The sequence below is a fragment of the Giraffa tippelskirchi genome, chromosome 6 (genome assembly GCF_054371585.1).
Source record: "Giraffa tippelskirchi isolate mGirTip1 chromosome 6, T2T-mGirTip1v1.2.pri, whole genome shotgun sequence".
Lineage (NCBI taxonomy): Eukaryota > Metazoa > Chordata > Mammalia > Artiodactyla > Giraffidae > Giraffa > Giraffa tippelskirchi.
Window position 1 is genome coordinate 165786779 of NC_137280.1, and position 18031 is coordinate 165804809.

General features: G+C 40.4%; 2 protein-coding genes across 9 annotated transcripts in view; one reads left to right on the forward strand and one right to left on the reverse strand.

The window, feature by feature from the left end:
- The window catches only part of LOC145509620 (uncharacterized), a 533964-nt gene that overhangs the window by 429677 nt on the left and 86256 nt on the right, over positions 1-18031 (forward strand). The window contains exon 8 of one of the 6 annotated variants that reach the window (XR_014056240.1): positions 10992-11158. The exons of 4 other annotated variants lie outside the window; for them this stretch is intronic. The gene's annotated coding sequence lies outside the window, so the exon portion shown is untranslated. Of the gene's footprint in view, positions 1-10991; positions 11365-18031 lie in introns of all 6 variants that reach the window. One more of the 6 variants, XR_014056246.1, reaches the window with a different exon arrangement.
- PCSK1 (proprotein convertase subtilisin/kexin type 1) overlaps positions 640-18031 on the reverse strand; it is a 101412-nt gene continuing 84020 nt past the window's right edge. For all 3 annotated transcript variants that reach the window (XM_081498834.1, XM_081498833.1, XM_081498835.1), the window contains 6 exons: positions 17885-17985; positions 10832-11065; positions 8385-8542; positions 5390-5523; positions 3462-3623; positions 640-1035 (listed from right to left, as the gene is read on the reverse strand). In XM_081498834.1, the coding sequence (XP_081354960.1) occupies positions 658-1035; positions 3462-3623; positions 5390-5523; positions 8385-8542; positions 10832-11065; positions 17885-17985 (1167 nt within the window). In that variant the 3' untranslated portion in view covers positions 640-657. The remainder of the gene's footprint in view (positions 1036-3461; positions 3624-5389; positions 5524-8384; positions 8543-10831; positions 11066-17884; positions 17986-18031) is intronic.

Here is an 18031-nt window from a genome sequence, read left to right on the forward strand (position 1 = left end):
GGCCTCTCCATAGAACACCAAGCAAAGAGGATTCTGAAACTGCTCACACCAGCCAGTGCAGGGTTTGAGGCCTGTTTCCGGATCTAAGTAACCCATCCTTTCCCCAAAATGAACTAACAGCCTCTTCCTGAGTGAGCAGCACTTTGGAGCATAAAAGCCTGGGGTATGAATCTAATTAGGAGCTCCTTCATGAGAGACTTTCCAAGCCTTTCTTTGGCATCAAAATTTGAATAACCATATGGCAAAGACAGGGGACAAGCTATAGAAACTGTCTTCCTTCCTCTCATTTTTTTTCAGATTGCTTTTTCAAAGTAATCTATTGCCCTGTATACCTTTTATTTTGAGACATGAAATGGGAGGCCCAAGTAGGCGTTCTCGTGTGGTACGAGGACCAGGTGTGAACTGTGGCCCCAGAAAGAACAAAACATTTGACTTGTGCAAGCAGGGAAGACGTGCTTTGTGTAATCAATTCAGGAAGTTGGATTTACTGCTTGAGCTCCTAGTTTTCAAATATCCAGTTTAGGGAGAAAAAGAAAAATTACCGCAAAGGATATTAGAAGCAGAAGAATCAATGACAAAACACCCACTTCAGACACAGGCAAAATCTAAGGGGAAGGGAGAAGCATGACTATCTCCAGCTTTGGACCAGCACACATTTTAATTTTCCTCCCTCAGAAGGTCCACCAGAGCTTGGAGCAGCCGGTCGTCCCTGTGCTTATAAGGTTTCGTGTTGTAGAAGCCATCAACATAGTCGTTATACAGACTGTCCTCAGAGTCTTTAAGCTGGGAGGGTTTGTTCAGCCTTTCCAGGGCTTCATAGAAATTTTTGTAGGGGATGTTGAGCTTTGCACTTGGGGACTTATTTGGTGATTGCTTTGAGGGTGAGTTTTTGCTGAAAGCGCTCTGCAGGAGTCTCAGCATGGCCTCAGAAGGGGCGCCCTCTGCCAACTCATCCCTTCTGCCCCCGACTCCATTGCCGCTGGGGCTTTGGGATGCCTGAGCGTTCTCATTCGGGCCCTCTTGTGTAGGCTGCTCCTGAAACACAGAAAGCCACCAGCCAAGGGAGAAACTCATTATTTAGGAGCCAGCAAACCAGCTACAACACACGCCCACTGCCTGTCCCTCACACGGCCATCTGCGGAGCAGAGTGCAAAGCTTGGACTCACACCACCTGGGGTTTCAGTCTGCATTTTCCCATTCACTAATGCATCTTTGAAGTGAAGTGAAGTGAAAGTTGCTCAGTCGTGTCCGACTCTTTGCGACCCCATGGACTATCCAGTCTATAGAATTCTCCAGGCCGGAATACTGGAGTAGGTAGCCTTTCCCTTCTCCAGGGGATTTGGCACCTTTTTAATCTCCCTGAACTTCGCCTGTCATATGGCAGTAAGAATTCCTCCATTTCTTGTGGATTTTGAAGCCTGAATTGGATGGTGTAGGTGAGTGCGCATACCTATTGGTTTCCTTCGCTTGTCAGCCTGCTATAGTAGAATGCATGTAAGGGAATTTAATAACATTGAATTCATTCATTTTAATGTCTTAAGTTCTGGATGGAAAAGTTAATTGTAAAAGATAGTACGGTCTTATCCTATGGAAAATCAGCAGTTTGCCACTCCCTTTCCTCCTGTCCATGTTTTGGGAAGGAGCTGCTGATAAGACAGGCAGGAACTCCTACAGAGGTACCAGTAGTGCTGTTGTGTGGCAGCTCCCTGGAGGCCTCTTGCTCTGTTAGGAGCAGCCTTTCAGCTGCTGATTTGTCAGAAAGGGTCTGGGAAGAGACTCAGGCAGTCGTCCAGGAAAGGGGGCCACTAGATCAGAGGAGCATCTCTTGGTCACCTGTTGTGGAAGCATTTCACTATTTTAACAATCAAAAGAAAAGTGAAAGTCAAGTCACTCAGTCGTGTCCGACTCTTTGCGACCCCAAGGACTGTAGCCTACCAGGCTCCTCCATCCATAGAATTTTCCAGGCAAGAATACTGGAGTGGGTGGCCATTTCCTTCTCCAGGAGATCTTCCCAACCCAGGGATTGAACCCAGGTCTCCTGCATTGTAGGCAGACGCTTTACCGTCTGAGCCACCAGGGAAGTCCTTAACAATCAAAGGGTTCTGTTAATACCCCTCAGGGAATCTTGGAGGAAGACGTTCCCGCAGGGTGCCCCCTGCCTCCAGGACTGTGACGAGGAGGCTTCCGGGATAGGGCCCCCGGGGAAGCTGTTCTGGCAGAATGTAAATGGGGCCAGAATATGAGCTGAGGCCTTCACACAGCTAGTTTATACATTTCTTGAATAAAGAATGTCTTGGGCTTCCCTGCTGGCTCAGAGGGTAAAACGTCTGCCTGCAATGTAGGAGACCTAGGTTCAATCCCTGGGTTGGGAAGATCCCCTGGAGAAGGAAACGGCAACCCACTACAGCACTCTTGCCTGGAAAACCCCATGGATGTAGAAGCCTGGTGGGCTACAGTCCATGGGGTTGCAAAGAGTCGGACACAACTGAGCATCTTCACTTTTTTCTTTTGTATCTTCCAAAACACCCGTCACAGAGCCAGGCCTGTTCGGGGAAGGTCATCCTGGAAATTCTGATAACCTACCTGCTACAATCTGAGGCACAGTGCTAGAGGCCTGGGGGACACGCAGATAAAGAAAATGTGTTTTCTGCCCACTATCTGATAAGGGAGAAGCCAGCGGCTTCTGGCTGAGACACGGAACGTAACTGACTGACTTTAGCTTTCCTCAGCAATTTTCTGAGAAAAACTGTGATTCTGTAGCTCCCCTTGGAGTAGCCAAGAAGCATCAGTTTAGTAAAGAGAAGCGTGCATGATTTGGTCACTTGAGCCTTGGGATTCTTTCTGTAAAATGGACATACTGAGATCTATCCTTTTTAGGTTACAAGTGTTTCAAGTTAAATGAGACAGTGTGGAAAATCCTTTAAAACTAGGTGCAATACAAACATTAGGTATATGTGAGCATACAAAAAGATAGCTTTCTTTAAAATTTGATACTGTTATAAATGGAGGAAATTCATGTTCAAGAATTGAATAATATTGAACTCATTAATTTTAATTTCTAAATTTTGGATAAAAGAATAAGTGAAACAATTTCCTATCAAAAATAAAGTTCACTTCTACTCCCTTTCCTCCCAACCCATGTTTTAACTCACTTCCTGCCTTAAAGTTAGGGGCAGGTTCACCCACTACATTGTTGATTGTGTATGCGTGCTAAGTCGCTTCAGTCATGCCCAAGTCTTTGTGACCCTATGGACCGTAGCCCACCAGGCTTCTCTGTCCATGGGGTTCTCCAGGCAAGAATACTGGTTGCCATGCCCTCCTCCAGGGAATCTTCTGGACCCAGGGATTGAACCTATATCTCTTATGTCTCCTGCATTGGCAGGCAGGTCCTTTACCACTAGCGCCACCTGGGAAGCCCAGTTCAGAAAAGAACATGCCAGAAAGAACAGAGCCACACAGACCTCCCCTGAATCCACCATCTTCTCCACCCCTCTTCGGTCGTTCTGAACAGTGTTGTAGGACGTGTACACCCGGGGCTGCTTCATGTGTTCTGGCTGGGAAGAGGTCCCGTGTAGAATCAGCTTCCAGTTCACGATTCTTCCTTCATTTTGCATTCTTCCAGACTAATGAATAAGCATACATAATTTTAATGTGTGTTCTGAGCAGTATAAAACAAGCGGCTTCAAAATAGCTGAGAGATTTTATAGTGAAAACCTAATTTTCAAATTCTGTGCATTCCATGTATAGAGCTCTGTGTGCAAAGACGTAAATCACTAGACTCACTCTTGCTATGAAAACGAATAGTTGACAGGTTCAGAGATGTAAAAACTGGTTGTTTTTAATTTAAAAAGGAGAACTTTCTGAATGAACCTTCTTTTCTATATTGGGTGTGTTCTTGAAAAATTGACAGTACCTTATATAATGGGAATTATATATTTACCAATTATCAACTTGTAGAAACGTTCCATTGGAAAGTCTGGAGTATTATAAATAGCCTTCAACGTTAAGCAGTCCTTAAGAACTGTATATTTGTGGGAATAATAATTTTTACAGGCTCGACAATTATGTTAAAAATAATGTGTTAAAATCTAAAATATCTAAAAAAAACAAAAAACCTCTAAAACTATAGTCAGATTTTGCAAACTTTTTTTTTGTAGTCAGATTTTGCAAACAGTCCCATTTTGGTAAACAGATTTTCTTAGTTTCCTTGTGGTGACATTGAGTTAAAGAATGGAGGCCGAGTTCAGGAACAGAAGCATCAACTAAAATCATTTTCCTGTTCCCCCTATGAGAGCAGAAATTTTTACCACTTCTGTGCTAAATCACAATTTTAAGTCTTTAGGTGAAAGCTAGTCTCAGAGAAAAAAGTAACAATGACTATAGAATTTGTATTAATTTAATTGACATCTTCAGGAATTTAAAATCATTTATTTTTGAAAAGTTATCTAGACATTCAATCTGATGCTACTGATACTTATAACACTGCTAGCTCTGGAGAACTGGAACCCGAAACACCATTCATTTATATGCTCACCTATAGAAAATGCTGGAGAAATGATATAAAAATAAATGACTCAACTGAATGTGAATTGTGCTAAGACACTATTTTTAGGGACTGTGTTACAATTATAGAATATCAGAGTGTTAGCAGACAAAGAAAACTGAGAAATGCTTTTGTTTGTTTTACAACTAAATAAAACAAAACAAAGTCATTAAATAAAATATCTTGTCTAACAAGTAAACTACTTCTAAATAGCCACTGTGGTAAATATTGTTAAGAGTTCCTTCATATGACTCAGGCAAATGTTAGTCACTCAGTCATGTCCAACTCTTTGCAGCCTCATGACCTGTAGCCTGCCAGGCTCCTCTGTCCATGGGATTTTCCAGGCAAGAATACTGGAGTAGGTTGCCACTTCCTACTCCAGGGGATGCTCCTGACCCAGGGATTGAACCCCCGTCTCTTGCATCTCCTGCCTTGATAGGCAGATTCTTTACCACTAGCACCATCTGGGAAGCCTTGCCCCCAGCATAGTGTCACAGTAAAGCTGGTGAAGCATTCACAACCATGCTCATGAATACAGCCGATTCTGGTATCTGAGTAACTCATGAGGATGGCTGTGTTCTGACATGGAAACATTTGTCCCACAGTCTGTCACAATGTGTATCAAAATGTTTTTTCTTCCTTTTTATGTGGCTGGTGCCTAAGTTTTTAAAAAAATTATTATCTATATAGCCAAGTGGGCAGAGCTTGAAACATATATACCTTCTCCTTGCCTCTCTAAGGAGTGATGAAAGTTCCTTTGGGCCCTTACTGATGCACTAACTTTAAAAGTGCTTTGGAGTGTTTAAAACCGAGCTTGTGGTTCAATATCCTTTCATTCATACTTACCATGTCTGTAATTCGCAAAGTCCAAGTGCCTATGGGATTCTCTCCCCATGTGTGAACAGACATGAAGTCCCAGTTCTTAAAGCCGTTGGGAGATGTGTCCCGCTCTCTTTCAGCCAACAGTACAGTGCTGGTTCCTGTTTTCATGCAAGAAATACAAGTTAATGAGTGTACTGACAGAACTGATAGTAGGATACACTCGAGCATTTGATAACTGAAAATGAAAGCTGAGAGAGATAAGCCTTCTTAATTTTCCCTTTGAATATAATGCCAGGATGGCAACATTCCCAAGGGAAAAAAAGTTTTGTTCACAGTACTTAGTGTATTGCCTGGCATATAATAAGTTCTCAGTAAATATCCTAGAAAAATACATAATGGATGATATGTTGAGTAAGGTTTATTTGAATAAGGAGAACTCAAGAGAATTATGTTTATGAACTGCATTAAAGAAGAGAGTCAGAGACCTAACATAAACATTAATAGAACTATCATTTTGAAATTTAAGAGAAAATTTTTAAAATTTAATAGGTTACTTGGTCTATAATGTAGCATAGACATAATAGAACTATGTATAATTTACTAATCTTTTTTGATATAAAAATTCCTAGTAAGAGGACAGTGAAAAAGTTGGCTTAAAGCTCAACATTCAGAAAAATAAGATCATGGCATCTGGTCCCATCACTTCATGGCAAATAGATGGGGAAACAGTGGAAACAGTGGCAGACTTTATTTTTTTGGGCTCCAAAGTCACTGCAGATGGTGACTGCAGCCATGAAATTAAAAGATGCTTACTCCTTGGAAGGAAGGTTATGGCCAACCTAGACAGCATATTGAAAAGCAGAGACATTACTTTGCCAACAAGGGTCCATCTAGTCAAGGCTATGGTTTTTCCAGTGGTCATGTATGGATGTGAGAGTTGGACTGTGAAGAAAGCTGAGCGCCAAAGAATTGATGCTTTTGAACTGTGGTGTTGGAGAAGACTCTTGAGAGTCCCTTGGCCTGCAAGGAGATCCAACCAGTCCATCCTAAAGGAGATCAGTCCTGGGTGTTCATTGGAAGGACTGATGTTGAAGCTGAAACTCCAATACTTTGGCCACCTGATGCGAAGAACTGACTCATTTGAAAAGACCCTGATGCTGGGAAAGATTGATGGCAGGAGGAGAAGGGGACAACAGAGGATGAGATGGTTGGATGGCATCACCGACTCAGTGGACATGAGTTTGGGTAAACTCCAGGAGTTGGTGATGGACAGGGGGGCCTGGCGTGCTGTGGTCCATGGGGTCACAAAGAGTCAGACACGACTGAGCGACTGAACTGAACTGAAAGAAGAGAGTCAGAGACCTAACATACATATTAATGGAACTATCATTTTGAAATTTAAGAGAAAAAAATTTTAAATTTAATAGTTTCCTGGGTCTATAATGTAATGTAGCATAAACATAATAGAACCATGTATAATTTACTAATCTCTTAATATAAAAATTCCTAGTAAGAGTTACTGTAAATTTTCAAATCCAAGTTCTCTATAGATCAGTAAATAATATTTTCAAAAGAAAATGTCAATGAAAAAGCATTCTACCAATATTTGGGGCCAGTTCCCAGATATTAAGAAAGCAGAATTCCAAAATTAACAGAGCCAGCTCCAAACCTCTAGTAAGTTCATATTCTAGACGGATGTTATAGAGATAGCTCATCTTTTTCATACATCACTTACGGGAATTGAATTTAGTCAGTTGAATCCTACTAAAGTATAAAAAAGAATTGGGACAGCTTCTCCTGGTTGGGTTGTAGCTTATATTTCACAAACTCTTTACCACCCACAATCTTGTTTGATTTAGTAATCTTTCAGGAAAGGACAAATGTCAATATATCATATCATATGCCCTTAATCATGTTAATTGTGGAAGATTCTTTAGTCTTCTCAACTCTTGTAGATCGGAATTCTCAGTTTTTTAATTAATTCCTTGGATGTGTCTGATGTATCTGTCAGTTTAATTATTAGACTAACTTTCACTAATGAGATAAATGAATGATATAAATCAGTGACTTGGGAAAATGAACACAGTTTGAAAATGCATAACTCAGGGTTTAGAAATTGGTATTATTGGAGTAACCATCATTCGTGTCTTATGTAAGGATCAGTTGAAAAGAACAGGGTAGAGTTCTGATGCCAAAAAAAGAAAGCATATTTTTTAAGACCTGAAAGTATCTATTGAATGACTTAGACCTATATATAAGCAAAAATCAATCACTGATTTGAAATCATTAAAACTAAGATCATGGCATCTGGTCCCATCACTTCGTGGCAAATAGATGAGGAAACAGTGGAAACACTGGCAGACTTTATTTTTTTGGGCTCCAAAGTCACTGCAGATGGTGACTGCAGCCATGAAATTAAAAGACGCTTACTCCTTGGAAGGAAAGTTATGACCAACCTAGACAGCATATTAAAAAGCAGAGACATTACTTTGCCAACAAGGGTCCGTCTAGTCAAGGCTATGGTTTTTCCAGTAGTCATGTATGGATGTGAGAGTTGGACGGTGAAGAAAGCTGAGTGCTGAAGAATTGATGCTTTTGAACTGTGGTGTTGGAGAAGACTCTTGAGAGTCCCTTGGCCTGCAAGGAGATCCAACCAGTCCATCCTAAATGAGATCAGTCCTGGGTGTTCATTGGAAGGACTGATGTTGAAGCTGAAACTCCAACACTTTGGCAACCTCATGCGAAGAGTTGACTCATTGGAAAAGACCCTGATGATGGGAAGGATTGGGGGCAGGAGGAGAAGGGGACGACAGAGGATGAGATCGCTGGATGGCATCACTGCTTGATGGACATGAGTTTGGGTAAACTCCGGGAGTTGGTGATAGGGAGGCCTGGTGTGCTGCAGTTCATGGGGTCGCAAAGAGTCATACACGACTGAGCAACTGAAGTGAACTGAATTTATGCTTAAAAATTTAAACACGTAGTTTAGAATAAATTGAATTTTATTTTTTAAACTTACCAGCGGCCGAAGTGAGGGTGACATGAAGGTCTCCTCTGCGGGAATATTCAATTGTTGCTTCAAATTGCACATGTTCCAGTGACTTGATAGCATTTTCTTGACCTTCACAAGCTCTTGTTGGAATTTCTATGATGACTTCTCCATTAGCTTTCAGAGCTCTAAATACATTAAAGAATCATCAGTGAACAAAGTTGTATCTCTTCCTTACATTTTATGGAAATGTGTACACAGCACTCTTAAGTAGATACTCAGCTAGGCTTGTTATCTCTGTTATGAGTAGAAACACATGAAGATAGACAGATAAATCCCTGGAGGAGGAAATGACAACCCAGTCCAGTAATATTGCCTGGAAAATTGCAAGGACAGAGGAGCCTGGCAAACTATAGTCCATAGGGTCTCAAAGAGTCAGGACTGAGCCTGCAAGTGCGCATACATGCAGATAAATAGAACAGAGTAGAAATCCCAGAAATAAACCCACCCATTAGACCCGAAACTGTAAAACTTCTAAAAAGAAACATAAGGAAAAAGTTTCATGACCTTGGTCTTGGCAGTGATTTAATGGATATGATAATAAAAGTAAAGGCAGCAAAAGATAAATAAAAATAAACAAATAAGACCACATCAAAATAAAAAGCCTCTGCACAGTAAAGGACACAGACTGAAAAGGCAACCTAGGAACAGTAGACAATATGTGATAAAACGGTTAATCTCTAAAATACATAAGAACTCCTATAACTTAATAGCAAAAATCCTAACAATCTGATTCAAAACAATGAGCTGAGGACCTGAATATACTTTTCTCCAAAAAAGACATACGGATGGCCAATAGATATGTTGGGGGAGGGGGACAAAATTCACCATAATTAATCATCAGGGAAATTCAAATCAAGACCCAAATCAAGATACCCATCAAGATCAGAATGACTATTACTTAAAAAAAGAAAATAAAAAAGAGAAGATAAGTGTTGGTGAGGATGTGGAGAAATTGGAACTCTTGCACAATTGGTGGGAATGCAAAATGGTGCAGCCAGTATGTAAAACAGCATGAAACTTACTTAAAACATAAAACTACCATATGATCCAGCAATCTCACTTCTGGATATTTATCCAAAGGAGTTGAAATCAGCATCTCAAAGAGATACTAGCATTCCCATGTTCATTGAAGTATTATTCTTAATAGCCAAGATGTGAGAACAACCTAGATATTCCTCAATAGATGAATGGATAAAGAAAATATATATACAGTGGAACAGTAGCTTTAAAAAAGAAGGAAATTCTGCTATATGTGACAGTATGGATACAACGTGAGGACATTATGCTGGGAAAATGAACCAGTCACAGGTAGATAAATATTGCATAATTCTGTTCATATGAGATGTCTAAAATAGTTGAATTCATAGAATCAGAAAGTGGAATGTTGGTTGCCTTGGGCTTGTTGGGGTGGGGATGGAGAGTTACTAATCAGTGGGCATAAAGTTTCAGTTAAGCTAGATGAGTAAGTTCTAAAGATCAGCTGTACATTGTACCGATAGTTAACAGTTATGTATTGTGCACTTAACAATTTAAGAGGGTAGATCTCATGTTGAGTTCTGAACGTAAGGGAAGAAAAGTAAATGGTAAGGAACACAAACACAGATACTTGAATGCAATAAACTATTTGTTATGGCATCAAATTCAAGCAGGTTTGTCTTATATTAATCCAAAAATGGTCCATTACTGAAACATACCTTTTTTAGAAATGATTTTTATCTCCCTAACGCATGCCCTCCAAGCCTCCCACCCTTGGGTATTTTGTGTGAGTGTGCCTTCAGTATAATTGTGGTTGTCTTGATACCAGATTCTGCTTCTGCACCTAGATGTAGTGGGACAAGTATATTCTAAATGAAAGCCTTGGGGCATCAAGTGAGGTTCTTTTGGAAGTCGGTTTTGGGTAACACTGGTTGGCAAGTACTGCATCCCATTAATTCTAAGATGCATTTAAAAAAACATTTAACATCTTTGACTTTGGGGTGAATTTTAATAAACTGATTATTTGTAATAGTTCAATTAGCAGTGATTTTCCTTAGTGGTCTATAGGACAGTGGAGCACATTCAGTTCAGTCGCTCAGTCACGTCCGACTCTTTGCGACCCCATGAACTGCAGCACACCAGGCTTCCCTGTACATCACCAACTCCTGCAGCTTGCTCAAACTCATATCCACCGAGTTGTGCACATTAGCTTATTGCTATATTGTTGGAGGTGGGCTATGAAAGGAAAATACAAATGTGTTAACATGATTTGCTAATCTTTGGTCTCTGTGACCTCTCATGGAGCCACAGGGAACACTGGCAAATGCCATCCCCATCTACTTCAGAAGGGTAGGTGAGAAAAATTAGGCAGAGTGACAAGCATCATTCTCAAATAGTGCCATGGCACACATCTGTTTAAAATTCCTGAAGACACTTACCTGGGCTCAAAGTCATTGTCCTTGACAACACATTCCTTCTTCTCAGGCACACTGCTCCAGGTCTTGGGATCAGCCAAATCCACCAGAGCTTTGGCATTTAGCAGCCCGAATCCAAATCGACTGTTCACCATCAAGCCTGCTCCATTCTTTTTCCATCCAGGGTTATTGGCCAATGGGTCATACTCAGAGGTCCACACAACCAAGTGCTGCATATCTCGCCAAGTGAGATTTGGACTGGAAGGGGAGTGACCGAAAGAGTGTTCAGGGACAAAAAGGAGTTTCCTTGCAAAAGCAAGTGTTAAAGACAAGCATCTCCATTCAGAGATGGTAAGGTGTCTTTTGCAACTGTACCTCTGTAATTTTAGTGTGTATCACTATTGGTATATCTTTCAGAATTAAAAATAGTCTTATAAATTATTAAATTTTGATTTTCAGCACTGTAGAAATGTAGGACCAAGTTCTAATGACTTACATTTGACTGGAGCAAAAATTAAAAATGAAAACACGTCCTCTGTGTCCTCCACTCTTATGCTGTCCATTAGACCTTAGAACTTTCAACATTATGAACCCACAGTCGAGGTCTTGACTTCCTTCTTAGGAAGACTCAGATTTAGACATGGACTGGTTACCCACTCCTAAATATTTTTTTGTCTCTCTCTTTTTTTTTAATATGGCAAAAGTGTCAAGAAGCTCTTAGCCACTTGAGCTCATTCTTACAAGGCACCATGCTGAACAGAGTGGGAATATTCAAGGAGGTAGCTCATGTCTTTAAGAAGTTTCAGTCAGTTCAGTTGCTCAGTCGTGTCTAACTCTTTGCGACCCCATGGACTGCAGCACGCCAGGCTTCAAATCCAGTAAAAGAACCAAGTCCTTTTAATAACTGTATCTGTTGAATCCTGTATTCATAGCATAACATATTGTTGGACTTTGAAGGAGAAGTAATTCTTTGGGGATGGAAGAGTTCTAGGAAGGCTCTTCTAGGAGGAAGTATTTTGAGATGAACTTTAAAGGATGAGTAGAACGTTAAGAAGTGGAGAGAGAGAATGGGAGATGAGGCAATGGAACAAAACCTCTGAGCAGGGGAAGTATAGGATATACCCAGAGTATGATAACAGTCTGGATTATTGGAGCAGGGAAGAGGTGTGGAAGAACACTTAGCCAGGTGGTGAGGACCTTGAATGCCAGGAAAAGGAGCTTAGACTTTATCATTTGGGCAAGGGGGGCCATCGAGGATTTTTGAGCAATGAAATGGTATAATCAGAAGTCTTGGTAAAATTAATTTAATAGCAACATAAGGATAAATCAGAGGTGCATGGGAGTGTTGGGTCTGTTAATAATGAAGACAAAGCCTTCCCTGATCACCTTATTTAAGATTTTAACTCCCCCCAAATACTCCTGTGCTCTCTTATCTTGCTGTACTTTTTTTTTCTTTTATAGTGCTTATCATCTTCTAACATACTGAGCAACTCATTTGTTTTGTGTGTTATTAGCGTCTGTCTCCCCTTAGAATCAGCTATGAAAAGGGCTGAGATTTTTATCCTTCTTGTTCTCTGATGTGCACCAACCACTCAAAAGAATGCCAGGCACAGAATATATGCTGGGTAAATATTAGCTGGTTGGATGGTTGAATGTGTCTAAGTGTTAACTAGCGTTAAATACAATTTTAAAACTTACTGCTATTAGTCATTAGAAGTCTTTCATGATCTCAGGCCTTTCCTTAGCTTTGAGACCTTCATTGTTTCTATCAGCCCAGTCAAGCCTTATTTAGATAAATAAATGCCTTAGTGTTGAGTCCTCCAGGTTTCTGTGTTACCACTAGGTTGTGAAACAGCCAACAGGGGAATCTGGCTCAATTTGCTGTTTTCTTCCCAGAGCCGGTCATGGACTGGTTTAACAATCCCCTAACAACAGGAGGCAGTGAACATTCCTAAACACGGAGGAGTCTGCTCCTGCTTAAAAGCCCAGTCCTCACGAGAAGCTTTACAAAGTCTACATCTGGGGGCCTCGGGGGCACGGTGCCCTCTCCATGCCAGCCTGGGTGCCAAGCCCACACATCGCCCTCTCTGAAGGGAGCCATAGTCAAGGACTCTGGTCCTCCTCTCCCAGCAAGCTCTTCTCATATTTACATACCTGGGCTGTCTTATCTGAGGTTCAGGGCACCTCATCCAAGGCCTCCTGATGGGTGGCAGAGGGGGAAACCTTGAAAACACCTCTCCCCACTCTGACTCAGTGCCCAGGACTTCTCCACTCCCAGCCTTGCCCCTCACCCTCACCCCATCCCAGAGTCCATAAGACTACCAGAGGCTTGTGTTGGCTCCCTCAACAGTGACAACAAGCCCCCACGTCCATACTTTTAACCTGACCCTCAACTGGTGCACCTTTGGATGGGGGGTGGGAATGGAACAGGGAAAGTTGGTGTTTTCTCTGGTTTTAGACCCTGGCTTATACCATCACGGTAAGTGAGGGCGTAACTCTCATTTTTGGTGTGGTGCTTTACAGCTGCTCTGACACCTAGCAGCTTAATATGCTCTGTCTCTGCTCAGCTGAGCTCCTGACAAATGTAATGCTTCAACCCAGGGAGTGACTGCTAGAGCTCTTGGAAAGACTCTAGTTCAGTGATTCTCCAAGGTTCAAGGCTGCTTGCATCATAATTACCTGGTACACTTGTAAATAATGAAAATTCTTGAGTCCCACCCTGAACCTACTGAACCAAAATACCTAAGGGTAGGGAGCGATTTTTTATTTGAAAAAGCTGTCTAGCCCGTTTTGTATTACAGCTACAATAATAGGAGTTGAAAGAAAGAATACAAGTATATATCTAATTAAGGTAATTAGAAGTCACTGGGGTCAGAATCATGGCGTCAGAATAGGGAGTAGTAAAAAGCACATTAAATTCTATTAGCAAGGACCTGTGTGACCTTAAGCAAGCCACTTTGTCTCCCTGGGCCTAAGTGGACTCACCTCTAAGATGAGAGGTTGAATACGAAAGTCTGACCTCCAATCTGCCCAGGACCATATATATTATACTTCATTGTAGATCTTGTGTCCACACTGGCCATCCCACATTGAGGAATAATTCACTAGCTGAGCAGAAATGGCTGTTTTCTCCACATGGAAACAAATTCTGGCCTACATAGCATGTTATTGAAATTCTTGCTTCCTGCTAGTCTTTTAAAAGGAGTTTTAGGTAGAAGCCTCTTCCCAAAGGTAGCCTCGTCGAGGTTGTCTATGGGCCACATGCTAGTTTACCCCTTGGACTCTCAGTGGGTGTGTGTGGGTGGGGTGTGTGTGTGCGTGCGTGCTGGGATGAGGATAGGTACTAAGGAGGTATAAGTCATGGTCTTGATAATCATGCTAATCAAACACGAAGCAGATTTCTATAGTTACAGCATTGCTTTTTATTCAGTTGCAGGTTTTATTTTATTTTTGATTATTTTCTTTTACCTATTCTTTGCAAAATATCCAAAGAGGCTTCATTGTCAGGCAGTTAGGAAAATTAAGGCTATTTCTCTAACAGAGTTATTTTTCATTTGAGTGATTGCATTTCATAAAGTGAAAAGGACCTTCTAACAGCAGTGCATCTCATTCCTGACAGCCTTCCTCTGTTAATTAGCATCTCGCTCGTCAATGGCATCCACAATAATTAAATTTTTAAAAATCTGCACTGGGTTGCTAATCAAGGATATGTTTACAGAAAATAAGGGCTTTGGAATTAAACATTGAAATTAAGCATTGCTTCTAATTAGGAGAATGTAGTAAGGTAATCTGGAGACAAAATTCTAAAATGAAAAAGTCCTAGAGGCTACCTGGTTTAGCCTCTAATCACAACTAAGTAAGCCTGGACATTAAAGATTTTACTCATTCCTTAGTTACATTTCCCAACCTCTCTAAGCCTCAGTTTCATCCTTAGTAAAATGCAATTAATAATTTATATGTCACAAGGGTGTTGTAAGAATTAGAGTTAGCATTGTATATAAAGAGATTAGCACAGGGTATGGCCCATGGTAGTAGCCTGATAAATGCTGAATGCTGTTATTCATGATAAATTTAGAGTTGTTCTTCAGTCTCCATAGTTGTTACTTAAGGAAGAACACATGGTTAAATGATTCTCCCAATCATGTTTGTCTACGGACTCTTCTAGAAATTCTGGCATTCAGATTTTCTGAAATAATCATCTTGGTATAGACAACTGAATAGAGTAAAGAAAACTGTCCATCTGAGAAGAGACATCTCAATAATTTGTGTGTACTTTGGAAGGAAGTTTCTAAATGTTAAGATAGATTATGTCCATCTTACTGATGACTGAATCAAAATGAAAGGAATTAAATTCTTGTTACGTGCACCAGGGAGATCATAGACTCTTAATGTCTCTTAAATCATGAGGAGCATAAGAATCTGATGGAATCCCAAACCATTCCCCCCAAAATGCCAGACATACACTCTTAAACATTTCTGCATCTAGTTTCAAAGAAGTTCTTGGACCCCATATGTTTTGTAATGATCCATGGAGCCCCTGCTTTATAAGTAGTCCATTAGGAATTAAGTGAGATTAATGAGGCTAGATCATCCTTAGAAATTTTCTCTTTATACCGAAAGAGGAGGTTTGAAATTTTAGAAATCAGAGACGACAATTTTAAAATTTCAGTTCTTAGTCAAAATAACATTACATCTGTTCAGCTAGATGAATGTTTCCACTATTCTGGTCACTAGACAAGATGGTTAGGTCTGGCTGGTTATATTTGCATGCATCTGATAGGTGTTGGATAGGGAAAACAAGATTTTTAAGGATAGTTTTCTTCTAAAAGCTCCCTGGAGCTAAAGCTTATATCCTAAAATCATAAATAGCATGATCTTTTTTCACCACCTGTGTAACTATTTGCCTTCATAGGACCTTATTTCTTCCACTCTTGACCTCTTCCTACCAATCTCAACAATTCATGTTAGATAATCTATATATGTTGACACCTTCAATTCCAATTGGAGGATCCTTTTAAAAGGAAAAGGCTAGAAAAAAAAAAAGGATCTGATCTGACCCCTATATTTTATAGATGATAAATTGAGCACTCAATTGGAGATTAATTTGCCTAAGGTCACATAGCTAGTGGATGCCTGGGACTTGAAGCCAGGTGTTCCTTGCCCTTTTCACTGCTTAGATTATCTTTCCTTAAATTTGGTTTGGGGCTGTGGATGCTAGTCTTAGCTTGGGCCTGTAGTTTGCTCTCTGTTCATCCCCTACCTGTTAAAATTGAACTCAGATTCTGAGCGCAGCTTTTCAGCTGGACCCAAGAGCTTCAGATTTGCTTGTTTCTGATTGAGCATCTGGATTTGCTCTTTCCTAATCAGATATCTTTCCAGCTCCTCCAAGTAGGTAGGCTTTGGTACGAGCCTCACTCGGCCTGTCTTGCTTAGCTGATGTGGCCATCATAACTGAAATACCAGAGACTAAACCACAGCTCCACAGGTGGTCCCAGGGCTCCTGGAGTGATGCTGAGCTCTCTAGCAACTGCACATCTTTTCCAGCTATGGCCCAGGCCAAGGCGTTCTGTTCTTCTGCTACTGTGAACCTCATCTACTGAACATGACATGAGGGGACTGCATTGTCTTCTCTGTAGAGAATATGGATGATGTTCTAAGATAACCTGCTTATTAGGAAGGATAATAATAATCTGTAAGTTTAAACACTTCCTCTATCACTCAACCATAACACCTGACTTAACATTTAAAGATTTCTCACCACACAACGTCAGAAAGCAGAAATAAGGATGAATAAAAAGGTGTGGACATACAGTGTGAGACAAGACTTTTTTTTTCCCTCTGTATTAAGTATTAGACTATTGAATAACTATTTTGGAGGGGAAATGTTGCTAAATCCCTTTTTGGAAGCATACACTAAAATAAATTCCAGGGGGATTTAGAAAATAAATATCATAAAGGAACCTCAATAAAAGACACATAAATGTATATTTATATAATTTGGGGTTGCAAGGATTTTCCTGAGCATAAAAAAAGGGAAAAAAAGAGAACTTAGAGACTGATAAAGGTAACTGTATACATAGTAACTTCACTAAATTAAAAATTACATGTAAATAAAATTAAAAGGTAAATGTCAACTAAGCAAGCATTAGTAGCTTTTCTAAGACCATAAAACAAAATCAAGGTTATAAACAGCAATCACAGATGATAAATGGCAAAAGAATATAAAATGTTGAGCTTCATTAGTAATGAAATAAAAGCATATAAAGATGAGATGCCATTTTCACCTATCAAAGTAGCAAACATTTTAAAAGATAATAAATATAGGTTTGATAAGGGTTTAGGAAATTGGCACTTTCACACATATATTGCTGATGGGAATATAAAATGGTACAGTCTTTCTAGACAGTAACTTGACAATATGTATCAAGATCATTAAAGCATGCATTCCCTTTGACACCAAAATTTCAGTTGTAAATGTTTATCTTAAGGGAATTATCAGAAACAGTAACTGATATCAATGGACAAGGGTGTTGAAGCATGAATGGCTTTAGTAAGATTTGCATTTGTATAATGGTATGCTACAAAAAAGATAAAAGTCCTGTTTTTAATTCTTATGTCCCCTGATGTGTTTTGTCAGCTCTAGGACTGGACTTATGTAACCTAAAAAGAAAAAGGATATTTTTTAAAACATGTTATTCCTAATACTACCCACATGAAACTATCTGGACAAAGTCTGTCTCGGTGCGAATAACCAGAAGTGAGAAGGCCTTAGAGCTGAGTGGGAGGGGGCCTGCGAGGAGGGCATGAGTTTTTAAGGGTCAGGGAAGATTGATCCGGATGTGAGAAAGTGTTCTTAATATAGACGGACTAAAAATTTTACAAAATAGTGTGTGAATTAAGATCCCAATTTTGTAAGACAAGTGTGTGCATGAAACCTACCTTGAGATGTTAACTGGAAGAGAACTTGCTATTTTGGTAGTTTTCTACTATAACCATATATTCAGAAAAGAATATATGCTATTTAAAAAGAAGGAGAAACAGCTTTTTACAGGTGATTAGAAGCTTTCTGGGCCTTACTTTGCTTCCAGGGCTAGAGCGAAGATGCCGGCGGCCAGGGGTGCAGAGGCCGAGGTGCCCGTGTGGGTCTCCGTGCAGTCGTTGTGCAGGTCAGCGCTCGTCTGGGGGTATCAGGAGAGAAAGAAACGTGGGAGAACATGTGAGGCG